Below are 22,169 nucleotides of genomic sequence, written 5' to 3' on the forward strand. Positions count from 1 at the left end.
CCTGAGGTTGGCTATTGAATCCCTCACTAAATGCTCCTCAGGGTGTTGCCTAACACACACCGCTGTGCTCACCCATAAAAATCTGCATGATGGAATTCAGCCCAATGCAGCGAGAATTCCCATGGACTTCCTCTGAACAAGGCAAAGCATAGGTGCCGTGGAAGGAGGATGAAAACAGGAAGAAGATGTAATCTCATCCTGAAGGGGTGCTCGGTAGAATGGAGGAGAACAATACATAGATTCCTGAAGATGGGCACCAAAGTGATTGGGGTGGGCCCACAGCAGAGGCCTACAGCTCTGTTCAGAATGCAGAAGCAGGGTGGGCAGAGAGAGGCAGCTCATCAGAGTGCTTGGGCAAGCATAGGGCCAGCGACTCACCACTGCAGACAATGTATCTGAGGAAAGCAATTTAAAAATAGGTGATAGTCACATTCCATCAAATTTTTGGAAGGGTCCATGGAGGCAGGGTTGTCAATCTCATTACAGCATTTCAGAGACCTCAGAAGATTTGGAAATGAAAAAAGACAAGCAGCACTTGTGGTTCACCTGTGTCACAATTGTGGCTCACCTGCATCTCTGCAATGCACAGGTGAGCTGTATATTGCAGAGACACCGGTAAGCCACAATTTCCTCCCAGTTAGGAGGTCAGTGCTAAGACCCTTGCTCTCTTTCCATCGAACATGAGATGCCAATTTCTTTCTGGGCAGAGGACAAAATAAAAATTGTCTGTAAACTTTGGCCAGGCACAGTGGCTTACGCTTGTAATCCCAGCACTTTGGGAGGCCGAGGCAGGCAGATTGCCTGAGCCCAGGAGTTCAAGACCAGCCTGGGCAACATGATGAAACCCCATCTGCACTAAAATACAAAATATTAGTTGGGCATGGCAGCACATGCCTGTAATCCCAGCTACTGAGGCTGAAGCAGGAGAATCATTTGAACACGGAAGGCGGAGGTTCCAGTGAGCTTAGATCGCACCACTGCACTCCAGCCTGGATGACAGAGTGAGACTCCATCTCAAACAAAGAAAAAAAATAGCAAATTTTTCTTTGTGACAAATTCCAGAATTATTAGCTTCATTTAAATTTACTTTCCTTTTTATCTTTCAATGTCATCAAGACCAAAAGCATTGCTTAATAATTTTGTTTATAAACTCATATTGCAGCACAGGGCATGATCTGTCCCCAAGGCAAAGATGATGAGTTACTCTTTTCTCGAAAACATACAAGTAGGTATCTCAGCAAAGGCTACTCATGTGTTATTATGAGTAAATCACTGGCAGTGAATGTGAATTTTTTTTTTTTTTAATGGATGGATGAGTACACGCCTTCTTTTGAGGGCAGGTTCTATCTGTACTTCTTTCACCTATTATATTATAGGAGCTTAGAATCCCAGCTGCTGGCTCTGGGCTGAAGTTCTCTGATGGCTTGTGCAGGGTATACTGGCCTTCTTCCCCTATCTGTGTGTCTACTGCTGACCTGTGGCTTTGCCGAGGCAGGGAGGTTGCTGGTAGTGCGCATGGATGGGAGCCACTGGTTTACCATGCGGTCGGTGGTGGAGAAACTCATTCTCAGGGGACATGAGGTGGTCGTAGTCATGCCAGAGGTGAGTTGGCAACTGGGAAGATCACTGAATTGCACAGTGAAGACTTACTCAACCTCATACAGTCTGGAGGATCAGGACCGGGAGTTCATGGTTTTTGCCGATGCTCAGTGGACAGCACCACTGCGAAGTGCATTTTCTCTATTAAGTTCATCCAGTGGTATTTTTGACTTATTTTTTTCAAATTGCAGGAGTTTGTTTAAGGACAAAAAATTAGTAGGCTACTTAAAGGAGAGTTCTTTTGATGCAGTGTTTTTGGATCCTTTTGATGCCTGTGGCTTAATTGTTGCCAAATATTTCTCCCTCCCCTCTGTGGTCTTCGCCAGGGGAATATTTTGCCACTATCTTGAAGAAGGTGCACAGTGCCCTGCTCCTCTTTCCTATGTCCCCAGAGGTCTCTTAAGGTTCTCAGATGCCATGACTTTCAAGGAGAGGGTATGGAACCACATCATGCACTTGGAGAAACATTTGTTTTGCCCCTATTTTTTAAAAAATGTCTTAGAAATAGCCTCTGAAATTCTTCAAACACCTGTCACGGCATACGATCTCTACAGCCACACATCAATTTGGCTGTTGCGAACGGACTTTGTTTTGGACTATCCCAAACCCGTGATGCCCAACATGGTCTTCATTGGTGGTATCAACTGCCATCAGGGAAAGCCAGTGCCTAAGGTAAGTTATCTCTCCTTTAGCACATGAAGAATAATCTGGCTTTGAACATTTAAAGAAGATTTCTTACTGAACTATAATTTATCATGTACATTTGTCCCATTTGGAATTTCTTTCTGGTTTAAGGAATTCTTTTGTACTAATTCACTTAATTGTTGGGTAGCAAATTGTATAAAGCAGCTCTTGTTGATATGTAAGTGTATACAATTGATATAATTGTAGATCATATCTAGGCTGCAATCTAAATGCTATTTTTGGAAACATACCAAAAACCACAGTAAGAAATAAAACTTCCTTTTTTTTTTTTTTTTTTTGCTAATTCTATACTACCCCCAGAGGAATATATTCTTAGCAGTTTTGTGTGAATTCTTTTCAATTATATTTGAAATTATACTATGTATATGCATATCTTTAGGGTAAATTCTCACTTCTATTTTATTAATATAAAATCTAATATCATGCCGGCTATGATTTTTTTTATGTTAGATTTTTCTCTTGTCAATAAGGTAAAGATATCTTTACAGGTCAATGCATACAGATTTGATATGTTCTTTTAATAATTGCATAATAGTCTTTACTTTGGATGCAATGTAGTTTTCCAGCCAATTAATATTGATAGAGATTTAAGTGTTTTCCACTTTTGGGATTTATGAACAATAATAAACATTCTTATATACTTTCTTTATATATATTTCCATATTTTTGCTTTTATCTCAGTAGGATATTGTCCTATGAGTATGGTTGCTTGGTTTTCATTAAATAAGATTGGCATCCTTTTGCTATTACATCTTCCTATTCAAGAATATGAATCTCTCATTATTTATTCTGATTTTGTTTTATGTCCATAAATAAAATTTTGCACTTTATAGAAGTATTTTATCTTTCTTATTAACTTTTATTCCCCTGCATTTCATTGTTTTTGAAACCATTATGTGCAAGGCAATTTTCCCATTTCTCTTTTGAATTAATTCTGCATAATTAATGTACTGCTTTGAGTTTTACACATTTATCTTGTATATAGTCATATTACTAACCTCTCTTATTAGTATGTAAGGTGTATTAAGTGTGCAATATCATCTGCGAATTATTCCCTCCCCTGGTATTTATACTTCTTATTTTGGTGGAGCATATAGTTCCAAAACATTATTGAATAATGTTGTTGGTCTAGCCAGTTTAAATTAGGATTCGGTCACTTGCAGTTGAAAAAGTCTTGACAAATACAAGAGTAAGATTCTTGGCAAATGCATAGTTGCCAAATCCAGGTGAAACATCTGGTGTCTCATCTAAGTATATTATTTTATTAGGGATGGAGTATACATTTTTATCTGTTGTTCTGGCTTCTTACAAGGTTCAGTAGACTTGGTAACACAGTCATATTCTCTCACATATTGGCAGATGTTCGGTGAAAGAGTGACTGTTCAACCAACTCATGGGAAAATGCAACCATGCTCTTTCTAAAAAGCAGGGAGACTACAGCTGTAGGCCTTTCAAATGAAACATGACTTTCAGCTCTTGGCAAGACCAGGCAAGGAGATGCAAGTTGTAGGACGTTAAGAGATAGACTTATCAAAGTGTCTCTCCCCGTTTACCCTCCAATTACAGTACCAGCCACCACTCAGTTATTGACTGCAGCCTCATGGCCTCTAGCCAGGCGTGTGTGTGGCCTGCCACTTTCTGAACCTGTGCTGAATTTGTTGTGGCTCAAAGGGTCACCCAAAAGGCTTTAGAGATATAGAAATCTATATATGATTCTATACCATCTATAATGGTATATGATAGAGAGATCTATAAAATATGAAACAGTGAACCATATATAGTTTTACATATTTTGGTTATTTGTGTATCTTCAGTGGTGTATAAAATATATGCATTTATATACCTTTACAGAATATATATATGAGATAGGATTTATAGTTGTGGAAGGTTATATATTAATGTATATATTTATAAATCTAAAATAAATATAATTATCAAAGAAGAATTCAGATCATAAAGAGTGCCCTTTGGCAAAGAACCTTGGATATGGCTCAACCACAGAAGTAAATTGTCATAGAAAGATTTATGGACACTGCATAGTGATCCTTTCTTGTTTCGTATGGGCAGAGTGTGTCTTGGAAAAGTATACAGTTTTTTGTACCTTGTTGGCCAACAGGATTCATAGTCTGCATTTCATCTGTCTGATGAAAAGAAAGCATTGCTTGATGATAGTGTGTGTGTATGTGGTGTGTGTTCGCAAATGTGTCTGTACGTGCCTGTGTGTTTGTGTGCAACGTCTTAAGCTCTACACAGGAGATTATTTTTCTGAAAGGTTTCCTACAACAAAATCTTATTGAGTCTATCCAGGGGAATTACACCCAGGGATGTAATTAAATACTTTAACAAAGATGGTAGATCATCATTCAGGAGAACATTAAAACAGTTTTGTTTTGTATTTTTAGTACAGACAGTGTTTCACCATATTGGCCAGGTTGGTCTCTGACTCCTGACCTCAAGTGATCCGCCTGCCTCGGTCTTTCAAAGTGTTGAGATTACAGGCATGAGCCACCACACCCAGACTTAAAATGGTTTTAATGAGAAAAAGAGAAAATCACTTCCACTTTTCTTGACTTTTTGGTGAATTACAGCAGAATTGATGGTTGAATCCAGTTATAAAGAATTTGGGGCCGGGCGCGGTGGCTTAAGCCTGTAATCCCAGCACTTTGGGAGGCCAAGGCGGGCGGATCACGAGGTCAGGAGATCGAGACCATCCTGGCTAACACGGTGAAACCCCGTCTCTACTAAAAAATACAAAAAACTAGCCGGGCGAGGTGGCGGGTGCCTGTAGTCCCAGCTACTTGGGAGGCTGAGGCAGGAGAATGGCGTGAACCCGGGAGGCGGAGCTTGCAGCGAGATGAGATCCGGCCACTGCACTCCACTGCAGCTTGGGCAACAGAGCAAGACTCCGTCTCAAAAAAAAAAAAAAAAAAAAAAAAGAATTTGGGCTCAGTCAACACCATCTAGGGCCAGTGCAGCTCTGGAGAACTGGGGCTGGAATGTGGTTACAGCAAGAAAAGATCTGTGCTTTCCCCATTGCTCTCGCATTCTGTTTTTGATCTCAATTCAAATTTACCTGTTAGTGGGCAAGCCCTAGTCCTCTCTCCAAGATTATTTATTTCAACTTGTTATTATCAAAGTTTTCAAACATATACCGAGGAGAGGCTATAGCATAATGTGTACCCATGTAGCCATTCTTAGGTGAAATAATTTTCAGTATCTTTCTGTACTGCTTCATCTTTCTTCGTTTTTTCTTTCATTTTAAAGAAAAATTTTGACTTTTTTTAAAAGAAAATCTTGGCATGTTGTCTCATCATGAAATACTTCACTAAATATAAAAAATAAGGAAAATTTGTTTCATAGCCCCAATTCCTAAGACAATCAATAACTTTAATATTATCGCATTTTCAATCCATAATTAAATTTATCCTGATTGTCTCAAAAAATCTTTTACATGTAGATCAATGGAATAGAATTTACAATCCAGAAATAATCCCATACATTCTTTGCCTTGATTTTTACCATGGTGCCAAGACCATTGAAATGGCAAAGAATAGTGTCTTCAACAGAGGGCTCTGGGACAACTGCATATCCAAGTGCAAGAGAATGAAGTTGCACCCTTACCTTGTATCATTTACAAAAATTAACTTGAAATGGATCAAAGACCTAAATAGAAAATCTAAAACTGTAAAACTCTTAGAAGAAAACATTAGGGAAAATATTCATGACCTTGGATTTGGAAATGGTTTCTGAAATGTTTTTTTCTTGTACCAAAAGTTCAAGAAATTAAAACAAGAAAAAGAAGAGATAAATCTTTATCATAATGTTTTTATACAAAAACTTTTATATATCGGAGGACACTATCAAGAGAATGAAAAGACAACTCACGTGGGCACCCTTATTAAGGTGTGCAGATAAACACGCATATGCTTGACATGGAGGCTCTCTCATGACACATCCTATGTTTTCCTGTCCTATGAAACTTTCTACCTGCGTTAGAACCTAAGCTTTCTGTGGCTTTCTAAAATCCCTGGTGTCAGAAGTCAAGTGTGGATTACTGCTGCTTTCCTTGACTGTCTCTCTCTCCTTCAATCTATGTTGATAATGTGATATCAAACATGATACACTACCTCTTTTGGCCCACTCAGGATATTCTGGTGGTGCCCTCTGGCCTGCACCCTCCCACTGGCTATGAAGGTCACCCATGATCTCGCCTTCCCCAGCCTCACTGGCTTTATTTTATGCAACACTCCAACTCTCCTCTTTCCACCTCCCCTGTTACTTTTCCCTTCCTATTTTATTCCTCTTTTCTGTGCCCTTCCCCACCTATGTCTTTTCTTTCTGTCACTTTTTCTGCGTGATTCCTGACCCAGAGGGGTCAACAAGAAAGGGCATCCCATGGGCTGACTCATGCAGGGAAGCTGTCAGTAATTAATTAGCAAGGCAGGGAAGTTGTACCCCAAATCTTGGTTTCAACGCTAGAGGACTTTAGGAGGTAGTTCAATGTAGTGTTTGAGCACATGGACCCTGGAGTCATCCAAGCCTGATTTCATGAGTACTTCAGCTGTGACACTTGCGTAAACTTGGGTAAAAACTTAATGTTATCTAGATTAAATATGATAATGCATGCAGATGCCTGGCATGTGGCAGTGAATCAACAATACCCATAATTGTGTGGGTGAAATGCGTTTTCCAGCACAATTATTTTCAGCCTCCACAAGATTAATCATCTTAACCAGGCATTCAGACTGTCTTCAAAACAACATGGTGAGATATCAATATTGTCTTCTTGATGCAAGTTTCCCTTGAATGATTTAAACTTCAGATGGTGGACTGTCTCCTTAGGGAGAATTTGCAAATTAAATATAATCAAAGCTAACATATATTGGAGACTCGCCAGGTACCAGGTGCTACCCTGAGTACTTACATGGAGGCTGGCATTATTGGCTGACCTATTTTGCAGATGATGAAACTGAGGCACAAGGGGGTTGAGTGACTTGCCCAAGGTTATTGCTCAAGTAAGTAGGGGAGCCAGGATTCAAATCCATACATTCTTTGTAAAAAAAAAAAAAAAAAGTAAAAAAGCCTGAGTGTGGTGGCTCACACATGTAATCACAGCACTTTAGGAGGCCAAGGCAGGAAGATCACTTAAGCCCAGGAGTTTGAGACCAGCCTGGACAACACAGGGAGACACTGTCTCTACAAAATTTTTTTTAAAGTTAGCTGGGCATGGTGGCACATGCCTGTGGTCCCAGCTGCTCAGGAGGCTGAGGCGGGAGGATTGCCTGTGCCCAGGAGGTCAAGGCTGCAGTGAGCCATGATTATTCCACTCCATTCCAGCCTGGATGATAGACTAAGACCTTGTCTCAAAATAAATAAATTAATTAATTAATAACATTTAAAAATTGATATGTAATTCATGCATCATAAAATTCAGTGGTTTTCCATGTGTTCCCAGATGCAATCAGCCATCACCAATATCTAATTCCAGATCATTTTCCTCACTCCAAAAAGAAACCCCATGCCCACTGGCAGTCACTCTTTATTTCTCCCCGTTCTCCTACCCCTCAGCAATAATTTACTTTCTGTCTGTATGGATTTGCATATTCTGGGCATTTCATGGAAATAGAAGCCTTTATGACTGGCTTCTTTCACTTAATTTCATGGCTTATCCATGTTGTAGCATGAATCAGTATTTCATTCCTTTTCATGGCTGAATATTCCATTGTGTGGATTTACCACATTTTTTTTATCCATTCATCAGTTGGTAGACATTTGGGTTGTTTCCCGTTTTCAACCATGAAAAATAATGTTACTGTGAACATTTGTATACGATAGACCCTGATGTTCTAATTTTTGAGCCCATGTGCCTAACCTCTATACCTGACTGCCTGATTGTGTTGACAGGAAACTTTTTGGAAAATGTCCTATCTCTGGCCTTTTGGGAATGTCACATGGAGTAAAATGTACCTAGAGTGGGTTTGACTTTGGACATCACATGGTCTCGAATCCCTCAGCAAACATGAGTTAGTCTTGTTTTTGTTGGTGTTACAGAATAACATGCAGCTGGCTCTTTTTCTAAAAAATTTAATATTAGATGTCCTTCATTGAACAAACATCTGTTGAGAGTCTTTGTGTGACTGGGATATGGCCATAATCAAATGAACATGGCTTTGCCATTCTAACGGAGAGGAAGGCATTGATTAGTTACAAACTGTGAAACATACTTTGAAAGAAAAGGATGCAAAGAGAGCTGATCATAGGGGACCTTGCAGGATGAGGAGTGGCAATCTTGGGAGAAGTTGGGACAACAGTGTGCCAAGCAGGGAAGATGGCAGGTGCAGCATGAGGCCAAACGTTTGGAATCACAGTGTGTTCTTTCCCTTCATCCCTGTGTTCCAGGGTCTCTTTACTTCACAAACATGGGCAAGTGGAAACCCTACTTTATGTCTCTTCTGAATAATCCCTTTGTCATGGCTTACTTAGTGACCTGTGCCCCTCCCCACTGCTCCTGGGACCACAACCCACATTGTTACAAGCCCCTGAAGGAAGTTATAAACACCTTATCTTCTACTAGGACAGGTGCCCCTGGAGCTGTCTGGCTGGGCAAGCCATACTTACCTGCACTTCCCTATCCTGTGTGTGGGTGACTCAGACTTGACTATTGTTATCACACTAAACTAAACTGGGGTTCACTCACCCAGTGCGGTAAGGCCAAACATCCACACTGAGATTTGCAATGGGAAAAAGGAAGGTGTTTATGTGCAGGGCACCAAGCAAGGAGTATTGGGAGGCTTATACTTACGACCCAACCTCTCTGATGGCTTACAAGTAAGGGTTTTTAAGGGCAAGGATATATTTTAGGAAAACAGAAGTTACAAGAAGAAATTGCAAATCAATGCACAGAGGTTACACATCGGTTTGGTCATGAGAAATGAAGGCTTGCAGGTCATAGGTGAATTCAAAGATTTTCTGATTTGCAATTAGCTAAGGAAGAGAAGCTTCATTTAAAATTTGGGGTTAGCAGAAAAGAATGTTAGCTCTTGCTCATGAGTGTGACTTCCACCAGGAACAAAGAATGGCTGTCAGAGTTCAGTTCTCAGTTCCCCTTATCTGAGGTCTGCCTGCCAATGGATCCATTTGGTGGAAGTCCAGGTTTCCGAAAAACAACTCAGGGACATATGTTAAGATGTAATCTTTAGTTTCTATAGGGAATCAAGCATCTCTGGACTCTAACATCCTTGGCTATTGTTTTAGGCTACTATTACCTTCTTGCTTATCAAGTGCCTTATTTATTTCTCAGGGCCAGGTAGGTGCCTGGAATTTCCTTTGAAAGAACCCAAGAATGTCCTTTATTTCCATGTTTAGAGGAGACCACAGGCCCCTAAAAGAAATTCCTGCTTCATCTCACCATTTTGGACTTCCCTCAAGATCTGGGCACAGAGCATTCTGACTTCTGCAGCCCCACCCCACAGCCTATCAGATAGATTAAATTGCTCCCGCATCCCATGTCACTTACGTCTGGGTAACTTGGTGAGCTAATCTGTAGTGGATATTGACTGACATGTAGTTACGTTCTTATAGCCATTTCATAAAATATTCATAAATTCAATTTTGCCATTTTAGTATTCTAGATCCAGCAAATTTCTTTTTCTAAGCTCAAACAATTTGCAGGTCCTTTGAAATCTTGCAGGTAGGTCCTGGCTCCATTACTTATGGGTCATAGGTCATACAAGGGTCTGAAAGAGTGAGCACCTTAGAAGCAAACCTCTCCATAGGGTCCGCCTGTCCAGACCTTCCTGTCCACAACATGAAATTACCTTCATGCACATCTTTGGGTCTCTCCTCTTTTCAAAATGCCAGGTATCCTCCATTTACTTTTGGGAAACCTGCTTTTGCCCACAGAGATTTGTTTTAGGATCTACTTCTTTCACGCCACTGGAATACGTCCCAAGCCTGAGTCATTCGGTCGGCAGCAATCCCTGAGAAAAAAATAATTGGTCTTTGCGTGACACTCAGGAGATGCCTGAGGACACCTTGACTCCCACAGCACCAACCAGGGCAGGCCTGGGTCTCCAGCGGAGCTACTCTTTAGGGATCATCGTTATGACTAACAGACATGCCAGATTCTTCTGGCTAGTCTCCAGTGCAGACACACACACACACACACACACACACACACACACACCATTCTTAGTATAGTCAAAGCTCACAGGAGAAAGAAAAATGTTTTCTAATACCTTCTTTATTTGCAAGAAGGTGTTAGGAATTCAAGGGATGATATGCATAGTGATAATAGTTTCTTTTTTCAGCTCCTTCCTCCAACTCATGTTCTATAGGGACTTGTGGAACTAAGAACAGGACCCACAGATGAGCCATAGGATTTTCAGAGCAAGGCTCTGCTTGGAAGGGCCCAGACCAATGTTCACAGCACAGTGGAGGTCTAGTATAAAGAATGTGAAGTTTGTAGCATTTCTTGATCCTGCTATTCCTACATGCTTGCTTAAGCCATTCTTCCTCTAGATAAACTGTTCTTTGAAGGAAACCTGCCTAATGTCTGCCTGCTCAAGAAGGTGGACCTGAGCTCTGTTCCCTTTGCAACCTTCCTGGAGTCTTACTGCGATCTAGATGAACTCAAAGCAAGATGCTGCCACCCCTATGACTTTGATCATTGTAAGCTGGCAATCCTGTTAGGAGGCTGCTCCCAGCTTGGACTGAGCTGAGTCTTCGCATGCCTTGAACAATGAATTTGCATCCTGGTTATGTTCCCCGTGGGGGCCAGCCCTGTCCTTGGAGTGGCCCCTCTAGTCATGTTGCTCAGGCTTGTCCCTTCCTGGGCCCCAGAACACCTCCAATGCCAAACTTGTAGGTGAGAACAGGACGTTGCATGCCAATCAGGTGTGGGTGACTAGCTCTGGGCGAGTCTGTTCTAGTAATGCTAGGCACCACCTCTCACTGCGACAGCCTAGTTTCTACACAGGTCTCGCTCTGGGACCACCCTCAGCAGTGGGATTAGCAGGCAGGGCCAGTGTGACCCTCCCTTTCTGGGCCTCAGTTGAGAAACCTGAAGTTTAGGAGAGGAGTCACTCCCCTGGCTGATGGGTGGCTGGGCCAGAAGCAGATAGCAGGCTTTCTGACTCCAGCTCTAGTACCTCACCACGTACTGGCTAGAGTTACACTTCTCAAATCTTAATTTCCTAAAAGTAAGTAACAGTTTGAATGTTGTTATATTGTGATGTATAATAAGAAATATATATGTTTGTCTTTGTTTCCTGGCCAGAGCTCCTGAAACCGTAAGTGGCGGGAGCGATAAAGGTGAACAGATAGTCTTTTGTTTTTCAAAACAGATCCGTTTCCACCACATTTAAGTTTATGTAAAGGACATGTAAAGTCTCTAAGGATGAGGGCTGGTTGCCAGGGAACCACCCCTTGCAATTAGAGGGAAGAAAGGAGAGAGTGATTGAAGATTGATTTGATCACCAGTGGGCAACGATCTAATCAATCATGCCTACTATGTAAGGAAGCCTACATACAAACTCAAAAAGGCGGGGTTCAGAGAGCTTTTAGGTTGCTGAAGGTGTGGAGGGTGGGGCACCCAGAGATGGCAGATGGGGCTCCATGGCCTTATCCCCATACCTTGTTCTTTGTACTTTTTCCTCTGGCTATTCATCTGTGTTGTTTGCGATATCCTTTGTGATAAACCAAACCTGGTAAGTAAACTGTTTTCTTCAGTTCTGTGAGTCATTCTAGCAAATGATTGACTCCAAGAAAGAGAGCGTGTGAACCTCTGATTTTCGCCAAGTCAGACAGAAGTTGTGGGTAACCTGGGAACCTACTATTTGCAATTGGTGTCTGAAGAGGAGGCAGTCTTGTAGGACTGAGCCCTTAACCTGTGGGGTCCGTGCTAACTCAGAATTCAATTCAGAATGGAATTGAATTGTAGGATACCCAGCTGGTGTTAGAGAATAGGTCCATGTGAAATAAAATCCCCACACATGATGGACATAACAGACAACGTCAATGATAAGGAATCCAGCAAGTTCGGGATAGAGAATTGGCAGGGGGTCTCCAGGGGTCTCTTCAAGTTATCTTCAAAGTGTTGCTATAATTTTTCAGAGAGGGAGAGGCAGACTGGTGGAGATGAAGAGAAAATCCTGGAAGTTCAGGTGAAAGTTGATATGGGGCTTAGTTGATCCATATTCACTGTGTGCTTAAAATGGTTAAATATTAATTTGGGTTCTTACATATTAAAGGGCAAAATTCAGAGCAAGGGAGAGGTAGACAGGGCCTGTGAAAAGCAGTGGTTAGTTTAGGGAAAATAGCTAGGAGCCCTGTGATTTGGAACGTGAAAACTCTTTATTACTGTTGTTACTTTAACTGTTTCCAGGATGGCCTGCCTTCTTCGTGCATTTCAGAGAATTTCCACAGGGATTTTCTTCTTAGCACTTTGGGGCATGGTTGTAGGTGACAAGCTGCTGGTGATCCCTCAGGATGGAAGCCACTGGCTTAGTATGAAGGATATAGTTGAGGTTCTGGGTGCCCGGGGGCATGACATTGTAGTGGTGGTGCCTGAAGTCAATTTGCTTTTGAAAGAATCCAAATACTACACAAGAAAAATCTATCCAGTGCCGTATGACCGAGAAGAGATGAAGAACCGTTACCAATCGTTTGGAAACAATCACTTTGCTGAGCGATCATTCCTGACTGCTCCTCAGACAGAGTACAGGAATAACATGATCGTTGTTGGCATGTACTTCATCAACTGCCAGAGCCTCCTGCAGGACGTGGACACCCTGAACTTCCTCAAGGAGAGCAAGTTCGATGCTCTTTTCACAGACCCAGCCTTACCCTGTGGGGTGATCCTGGCTGAGTATTTGGGCCTACCCTCCGTGTACCTCTTCAGGGGTTTTCCGTGTTCCCTGGAGCATACATTCAGCAGAAGCCCAAACCCTGTGTCCTATATTCCCAGGTGCTACACAAAGTTTTCAGACCACATGACTTTTCCCCAACGAGTGGCCAACTTCCTCGTTAATTTGTTGGAGCCCTATGTATTTTATTGTCTGTTTTCAAAGTACGATGAACTCGCATCAACAGTCCTCAAGAGAGATGTGGATGTAATCACCTTATATCAGAAGGTCTCTATTTGGCTGTTAAGATATGACTTTGTACTTGAGTATCCTAGGCCAGTCATGCCCAACATGGTCTTCATTGGAGGTACCAACTGTAAGAAGAGGAAAGACCTGTCTGAGGTTGGTGGGTTTATTTCTTTTGGGCTGCCTTGTTTCTTCCAGGCTCTGTTCTCCCTCACTTATTTGGATCCTTGAGCCGACTGTCCCTTGGAGGATTTCCTGGAGAAACGGTGGTGGGAAAGTGATACCTGGCTCAGAGCAGCGGGGACACACAGGAGACCTGAGGCTGAAGTGGTATATAGGCATTTGGATGAAGACAGGGCTCATGCTTGGCAATAGTAGATTTGCTTAGTTAGGTAATCTGGGGACAGTCACATAATCATTGAATGAGCCTTAGAAATGTCCCATTTCAAACAGAGGTGAAGGCTTGACTAAGGGAACAGGTCCGGGTTAAAATCAATTTTCCCGACTCTGTCGCATGCTTTGTCTCTGGACCTTAAGCCAAGGACCAGCAAACTACAGCCTGTGAGCCCAATCTGCCCAAAGGCCTGTTTTTGTTTGTTTGTTTGTTTTTTGTTTCCTTTTATGTTGAGACCTGTTTGTTTGTTTGTTTGTTTTTGAGACGGAGGCTCGCTCTGTCTTCCAGGCTGGAGTGCAGTGGCGCAATCTTGGCTCACTGCAGGCTCCTCCCCTGGGTTGACGCCATTCTCCTGCCTCAGCCTCCTGAGTAGCTGAGACTACAGGTGCCCGCCACCTTGTGTGGCTAATTTTTTGTGTTTTTATTAGAGACGGGGTTTCACCATGTTAGCCAGGATGGTTAACTGACCTCGTGATCCGCCTACCTCGACCTCCCAAAGTGTTGGGATTACAGGCGTGAGCCACAGCGCCCGGCTGAGAACTGTTTTTATATGGCCCAGAGTAAGAATGGTTTTTATAGTTTTAAAACAATTTAACAATGAAGAATATGTGCCATGGATATATTTGGTCTGCAAAGCCTACACATTTACTATATGGCCTTTTCAGCAAAAGGGGGATGGTTTCTGACCTACGGCAAGTGTTTACAGATGGCCCCCTGACATGTAGGAAAAGGGCCCAGAGTTACTTTGGAAAATAAAAATCTGTGAGTTTTAAATTTTAATTTAAATATTTATACCTTTGAAAGGCTTCAGGCAACTCCCTCTATCTTTTATGCCAGATTTTCTTTTTCAGTTCCTCTTTTTATCAGAGAGAAAGCCTCAAACAGGTCCCAAAGACCCTTACCTCTCTTCTTTACACCTGCTGATTTCTCTCTGAACAAATTGAACAGGTGGCAGTAGCCACTCTGAAAAGGCAAGGGTGAGGAGATGGGGATACCTGAACTGGTTCCAGGGAGTCTGGGGCATGAAATAAAAACTTAGAATGTCAGAAATCTTTTTATTGGGACATAATATAGTTGTACACATTTTGGGGGTTCATGTGATATTTTGATACATGTATACAATGTGCGATGATCAAATCAGGGTAATTAAGATATCCATCACCTTGAACATTTATTCCTTCCTTATGTTGGGAACATTCCCATTCTTCATTTCTAGCTATTTTGAACTGCAGAATACTTTCTTGTTAACTGTAGTCACCCTACTGTGCTGTCGCACTTTGGACTTACTCATTCTATCTAAGGGTATTTTTGTGCCCATTAACCAACGCTTTTTCTTTTCTTTTCTTTTCTTTTGAGACAGAGTCTCACTCTCACCCAGGCTGGAGTGCACTGGTGTGATCTCAGCTCACTGCAACCTCCACCTCCCCGGTTCAAGCGATTCTCCTGCCTCAGCCTCCTGAGTAGTTGGGACTATAGGCGTGTGCCACCATGCCCAGCTGATTTTTGTATTTTAGTACAGATGGGGTTTCACCATGTTGGCCAGGATGGTCTCGATCTCTTGACCTTGTGATCCACCCGCCTCAGCCTCCCAAAGTGCTGGGATTACAGGCGTGAGCTACCGTGCCCGGCATTCTTCTTCTTTTTTTTTTTGATCAGTGTTCTTTATTGGCCGTTTAGATGTTTTTCTCTTTTCTGTCAAAGTTTTTGGAGTATTACAGATTTTATTTTATCTTATTTCTTTCTTCTTTTTCTTTTTTAAATTTTAACCAACCATTTTCCCCCCTACTTTCCTACTTACCCTTTCCACTTTCTGGTAATTACCAGTGAACTCTCTACCTCCATGAGATCCACTTTTTTAGCTCCCACATATAAATGAGAACATGTGGTATTTGTCTTTCTGTGCCTAGATTATTTCACTTAACACAATAACTTCCAGTTACATTCATGTTGCTGCACATGACAGGTCTTCATTCTTTGTTATGGCTGAATAATTTTCCATTGTGCATATGTACTATCTGTGAGTGGAAAACAAAACCAACAAAAAACTCTTTTGAGTTTTACTCACTCAACAACAAACAACACAGAAGACTTCTGTGAACCAATGTGTGAGTTTTGTTTTTTTTTCTCTCTACACCAAGCAAGCAGGCAATTCTGCTAGATACCAGCTGGGTGTCCTCTACTTCCGTTCTGACAGTGTCCACCTGAAGATAGCATCAGGTCCCACAGAGATGGGGCTCAGTCCCTAATTTACATTTGAAGAATATAAATGAGTACAGCCACTATGAAGAACAGTATGGAGATTCTAAAAAACAAAAAAAACAAAACAAAAAACAGAAATAGAACTGCCCCAATATATCCCATTGCTGGGTATATTTCCAAAATAAAAAAAAAAATATGTTGAAGAGATATCTGCACTCCCATGTTTATTATAGCACTGTTCACAATAGCCAAAATATGGAGTCAACCTAAGCACACATCAACATATGAATGGATAAAGAAAACATAGGACTGTAATATTGTGAATTATATATTTGGTCTTCATCCTCATTTCCTTGTACAGATTTTTCCCTTCCTTAGTTAAATTTGTTCCTAGGTATTATATATTCTTTGTAGCTTTTGTAAATGGCGTTGATTTCCTTTTCAGTTTTTTCTCTGTTGGCATTTATAAATGCTACTGATTTTCATAAGTCGATCTTGTATCCTGCAACTTTACTGAATTTCCTTGTCAGTTCTAACAGCTTTTTGATGGAATGTTTAAATTTTTCTAAATATATTATGTCATCTGAGAAGAAGAAGAATTTGACTTCTTCCTTTCCAACTTGGATGCCCTTTATTTCTTCGTCTTGCTTAATTGCTTTGGATAGGACTTCCAGTACTATGAAGAATAACAGTGGTGACAGTCAGCATCTTTGTCTTATTCCAGATTTTAGAGGAAAAGTTTTCAGTTTTACCCTTTTCGGTATGATGTTAGCTGTGGGTTTATCATATATGGCCTTTATTGTTTTGAGGTGTGTTCCTTCTGTAGCCAGTTTATTGAGAGTGTTTATCATAAAGGGATGCTGAATTTTGTTGAATGTTTTTTCAGCATCTACAATGATCATATGAGTTTTGTGCTAATTCTGTCAGTGTATTAATATCAATATATCAGTACATGTATCACATTTATTGAATTGTATATGTTGAATCATCCTTGCATCCTGGGATGAGTCCCACTTGATCATGATTAAGTAGCTTAACGTGTTACTGGATTTGGTTTGCTGGTATTTTGTTGAGATTTTTGCATCTATGTTCATCAGAGGTACTGGCCCGCAGTTTTCTTTTTTTGTTGTGCCCTTGTCTGGTTTTGGTATCAGGGTAACACTGGGCTCATAGGATGAGTTTGGAAGTATTCTGTCCTCTTCATTTTTCTGTAATAGTTTGAGTGGAATTGGTATTAGTTCTTTGAAAAATGGTTGGTAGAATTCAGCAGTGAATCCATCCGGTCCTGGGCTTTTTTGAATGAAAGACTTTTTATTACTGCTTCAATCTTATTACTTATATTGGTTTGTTGAGGTTTTCTATTTCTTCTTTGTTTAGTCTTGGTAGGTTGTGTGTGTTCAGAAATGTATCCATTTCCTCTAGGTTTTCTAATTTGTTGGCACATAGTAGTTCACAATAGTCTCTAATGATCCTTTGTATTTCTGTCTTAAATAATTTATTGCAACAAAGTCACATAATATTAACCATGTTAAAGTGAACAATTTCATGGCATTTAGCACATTCATGTTTTGCAACTGACACCTCTATCTGGTTCCAGACATTTCCATCTGTCCAAAGACACACTTTTTTTCATAGTGTTGAAATGGTTTGACTATTAGACAAAAGAAATTCTATTCTGATCACTTTAATTTAATTCCTAATAATTAAAAATGCATGTTGATAATTACATATCATAATACAGAATGTTCTCTAGGAGGACATGCTGGGAATACAGTTGAGATACAAACGAGGTCAAGCACCAGATATAGGGTCACAGGGCTCAAAAAGTACATTCACAATAGCTCAGTTTCTCAATATAACTGAGTACAACTTTTTGAAAAACTAATATGATTGGTACCAAGCTGCAGAAATATTTTTTCTCTCTTATGCCAACTATTTCTTTGTAACAAGAATAAATAACTTTCATTTACTTTTTTCCAATACCCCAGACTCCAAGGAGAAGGAATAAATAGCTTTGATTCAACCAATAGTATGAAATCATTAACTAAATGCATAACTTTTGCTTATTAACTTCATAATTAGATTGTCCTGAAATTAAAAAGGAAATTTAAAAATTACTTGAAACAAATGAAAATGGAAATACAATGTATCAAAATCTATGGGCTACAGCAAAACCAGAACTAAGAGAGAAGTTTTTAACAATAAGTGCCTACAACCAAAAAGGAGAAAGATTTCGAATAAACAACCTAACAATGCACCTCAAGGAACTAAAAAAGCAAAAGTACACCAACTCAAAATTTATAGAAGGAAAGAAATAATACAGATCAGGGAAGAAATAAATTAAATTGAGACTAAATAAACAATGCAAAAGACCAATGAAACAAAAAGTTGTTTATTAAAAAAAAAAGATAAACAAATTTGGCAATAGTGACAGACTGGATTAAGAAAATGTGGCACATTTTACACCATGGAATACTATGCAGCCATAAAAAAGGATGCGTTCATGTCCTTTGTAGGGACATGGATGCAGCTGGAAACCATCATTCTGAGCAAACTATCACAAGAACAGAAAACCAAATACTGCACGTTCTCACTCATAGGTGGGAATTGAACAATGAGATCACTTGGACACAGGAAGGGGAACATCACACACTGGGTCCTATTGTGGGGAGGGGAGGGGGGGAGGGATAGCATTAGGAGATATACCTAATGTAAATGATGAGTTAATGGGTACAGCACACCAACATGGCACATGCATACATATTTAACAAACTTGCACGTTGTGCACATGTACCCTAGAACTTAAAGTATAATAAAATAAATAAATAAATAAACATAAACAAAATTGGCAAACCTTGAACTAGACTAAGAAAAAGAGAAAACACTAAGATAAAATCAGAAATGAAAAAGGAAACATAGCAACTGACCCCACAGAAAGTTGTACAATGTGTGGAAAATACCTAACAACGAATTACTCTGGCTCAAAATGTCACGAGTGCTGAAATTGAGAAACTCTGATCTAAATCAATTCCAAGTGAATCCAATGGTGTCTACGCAGCAGGGTCCCCGCCTGGATGTGTGGAGGACAGCAAGGATCCTGTGCCCACCCTCTGAGCTGTTTGTCTCCCTATAGGGGTCTTTGCAAGGAATGCTCATTCAGGGTGAAATCTCAGCCTTTCTTGGTTGAGCTGTGGGTTCATTCTAGGCAAGTCAGTGGAATAAAAGCCCCCAAATGCCAAGTCATTTTTTTTTTTTTTCTTTTTGAGATGGAGTCTCACTCTGTCACCGAGGCTGGGGTGCAGTGGCATGATCCCAGGTCACTGCAAGCTCTGCCTCCCAGTTTCATGCCATTCTCCTGCCTCAGCCTCCTGAGTAGCTGGGACTACAGGCGCGCGCCGCAACACCTGGCTAATTTTTTGTATTTTTTCAAGTAAAGATGGGCTTTCACTGTGTTAGCCAGGATGGTCTCGATCTCCTGACCTCGTGATCCCCCCGCCTCGGCCTCCCCAAGTGCTGGGATTACAGGCATGAGCCACTGCGCCCGGCCCCAAAATGCCAAGTCATTCTTAATAGGCACTTTTTAAAATACATGACTTAGGCCAATGTCTACAATGGCTTTAAAATTCTGCCTCTCTTTCAAAACGCTGTGTTTATCTTTATGACTGATTACCTGGGGCATTTCCAGGCATGTGGAACGTTTTGGCAGCAGTGTTTCTGTTAACAGATAATTATCTAAAGAGTAGCTGAATGCTAGAATGATTCAGTTAAAAAAAGTATTCAACATGAGTACATAAAAGCCTGGAACCTTGACTGATTAGTAATTTACATAACTCTAGGAGAATGAGAATAAGGGGTTATGAAAATATAACTTTATTATGATGCAATTCACATACATACAATTCACTCATTTTAATGGTTTTTAGTATAGTCACAGATCTGTACAACCATTATCATAGTCAACTTTAGAACATTTTCAGTCACTCCCAAAAGATACCTTATATCTATTATCACTCACTCTTCTTTCTCTCCTTCTTCCAGCCCCTGGCAGCCATTAATCAACTTTCTATCCTTATGGATTTGCCTATTTCTATGGATTCCATTCACAAAATACATGAGTAGCTTTTTCCCTTTAGCATAAAGGTTTCAAGGTTCATTCATGTTGTGGAATAACTTTATATTGCCAAATAATATTCTGTTCTATGCATATACCACACTTCGTATGTCTACTTGTAAATTGATGGACATTTGGGTGGTTTCCACATTTTTGCTATTATGAGTAAAGCTACTGTGGACATATTTGTGTATGAGTTTTATTTGTATATGTGTTTTCAGTTCTCTTGGGTATATACTTAGTAGAATTGCTGGGTTGTATGGTAACTGTATACTTAAACTTTTGAGGAACTGCCAGTGTGTGTCTTGATTACTGTAGCTTTTTTCTTTTTCTTTTTCTTTTTTTTTTTTTTTTTTAGTAGAGACAGGATTTTGCCATGTTGGCCAGGCTGGTCTCAAACTCCTGACCTCAAGTGATCCACCCACCTCGAGCTCCCAAAGTGCTGGGAATTCAGGTGTGCGCCACTGCCCCCAGCCTTGATTACTGTAGCTTTATAGTAAGTTTGAAATTGGGAATTACAAATCCTCTAAATTTGTTATTCCTTTTGAAGATTGTTTTGGCCATACTGGGTACCTTGAATTTCCATATGAATGTTAGGGGCCAGTTTGTCAATTTCTGCAAAAATTTCCAGCTGGAATTTTGTAGAAATTGTGTTGAATCCATAGATCAATTTGTGGGTATTGCCAACTTAACAAGATTAAATCTTCTGATTCATGAACGTGGGATGTCTTTCATTTTACTTAGGTCTTCTTTAATATCTTTCAACATCAGTTTTTACTTTTCAGTGTAAAGTGCCACACTTAAAAAAATTAAATCTATTCCTAAATATTTTATTCTTTTTAGATGCTATTTTAAATAGAATTATTTGCTTAATTCTAATTTGGTGTTGTTCATTTCTAGTGTCTAGAAATACAATTGAGTTTTGTATATTGATCTTGTATTTTAACATTTCTGAACTTGTTTATTTGTTCTAATAGTTTTTTTTCGTGAATTTCTTAGGATTTTCTACATACAAGATCTTATCATCTACAAATAAAGATAGCTTTACTTCTTCCTTTCTAATAAGGATGACATTTATTTCTTTTGCTTATCTAATTACCCTGGCTAGAACCTGTAGTACAGTGTTGAATAGAAGAGGAAAGAGAAGATTCTTCTGTTGTTCCTGATCTTAGGTGGGGAACATTCAGTCTTTTAGCACATGAGGTGTTAACTGGAGATTTTTTGAGTAGATGCCCCCCACATTATCAGATCAAGGAAATTTGCATCTATTCCTTGCTCACTGAGTATTCTTATCATATCTGAGGTGTTTGGTTTTGTCAAATGCTTTTTCTGTGTCTATTGAAATGAACATGGTTTTCTTCTTGGTCCCCTATTCTAGTGATATGTGTTAATTGATTTTCAGGTGCTAAACGAACCTTGTATTCCTAGAATAATCCCATTTGATCATGTTGTATAATCCTTTTACATGTTACTGAATTTGGTTTGACAGCATTTTATTGAGGACTTTTGCATCATATCCATAAGAGATATTAGAAGTTTTATTTTCTTGCAAAGCCTTGGTCTGTGTTTGCTATCTGAATATTACTGGCCTTGTAGAATAAGCTGGAGAATGTTCCCTCCTTTTCTGTTTTTTGGCAACAGTCTGTCAAGAATTGGTATTCATTTTTTACGTATTTGATAGAATTCACTAGTGAAACTGTCTGGGCCTTGACTTTTCTTCCAGGTGGTTTTAAAATTACTAATTTAATCTTTTTACTGTTATGGCTTTATTTAGATTTTGTATTTCTTTTTGATTCAATTTCAGTAGATTATTTCTTTCTAAGAATTTGTCCATTTTCTCTAAGTTATCTAATTGCTTAGCATAAAATGGTCCAGAGTGTTCCCTTATCATACTTTTTATTTCTGTAAGGTTGGTAGTAATGTTCCCTCTTTCATTTCATATTTTTAGCAATTTGAGTCTTCTCTCTTTTTTCTTTGTTGATCTAACTGAAGGTTTCTCCATTTTGTCTGTATTTTCAAATAAACAACTTTGGTTTTGTTGATTTTTCTCGATTGCTTCTCTATCTCTCTG

The 22,169-nt window shown here is 39.9% G+C and overlaps 1 protein-coding gene and 1 pseudogene across 1 annotated transcript; both read left to right on the forward strand.

The window, feature by feature from the left end:
• The first annotated feature begins 1,419 nt into the window (after positions 1-1,419).
• Positions 1,420-6,509, forward strand: LOC113223556 (annotated as a pseudogene).
• A 4,819-nt stretch (positions 6,510-11,328) lies between these two features.
• LOC111528188 (UDP-glucuronosyltransferase 1-6) lies at positions 11,329-13,625 on the forward strand. The gene is made up of 2 exons (XM_023194873.2): positions 11,329-11,504; positions 12,689-13,625. The coding sequence occupies exon 2, from the start codon at positions 12,690-12,692 to the stop codon at positions 13,623-13,625; it is 936 nt and encodes a 311-aa protein (XP_023050641.2). The 5' UTR covers positions 11,329-11,504; position 12,689.
• Positions 13,626-22,169: the final 8,544 nt, after the last annotated feature.

Source organism: Piliocolobus tephrosceles, unplaced genomic scaffold (genome assembly GCF_002776525.5).
Source record: "Piliocolobus tephrosceles isolate RC106 unplaced genomic scaffold, ASM277652v3 unscaffolded_41801, whole genome shotgun sequence".
NCBI classification, from domain to species: domain Eukaryota; kingdom Metazoa; phylum Chordata; class Mammalia; order Primates; family Cercopithecidae; genus Piliocolobus; species Piliocolobus tephrosceles.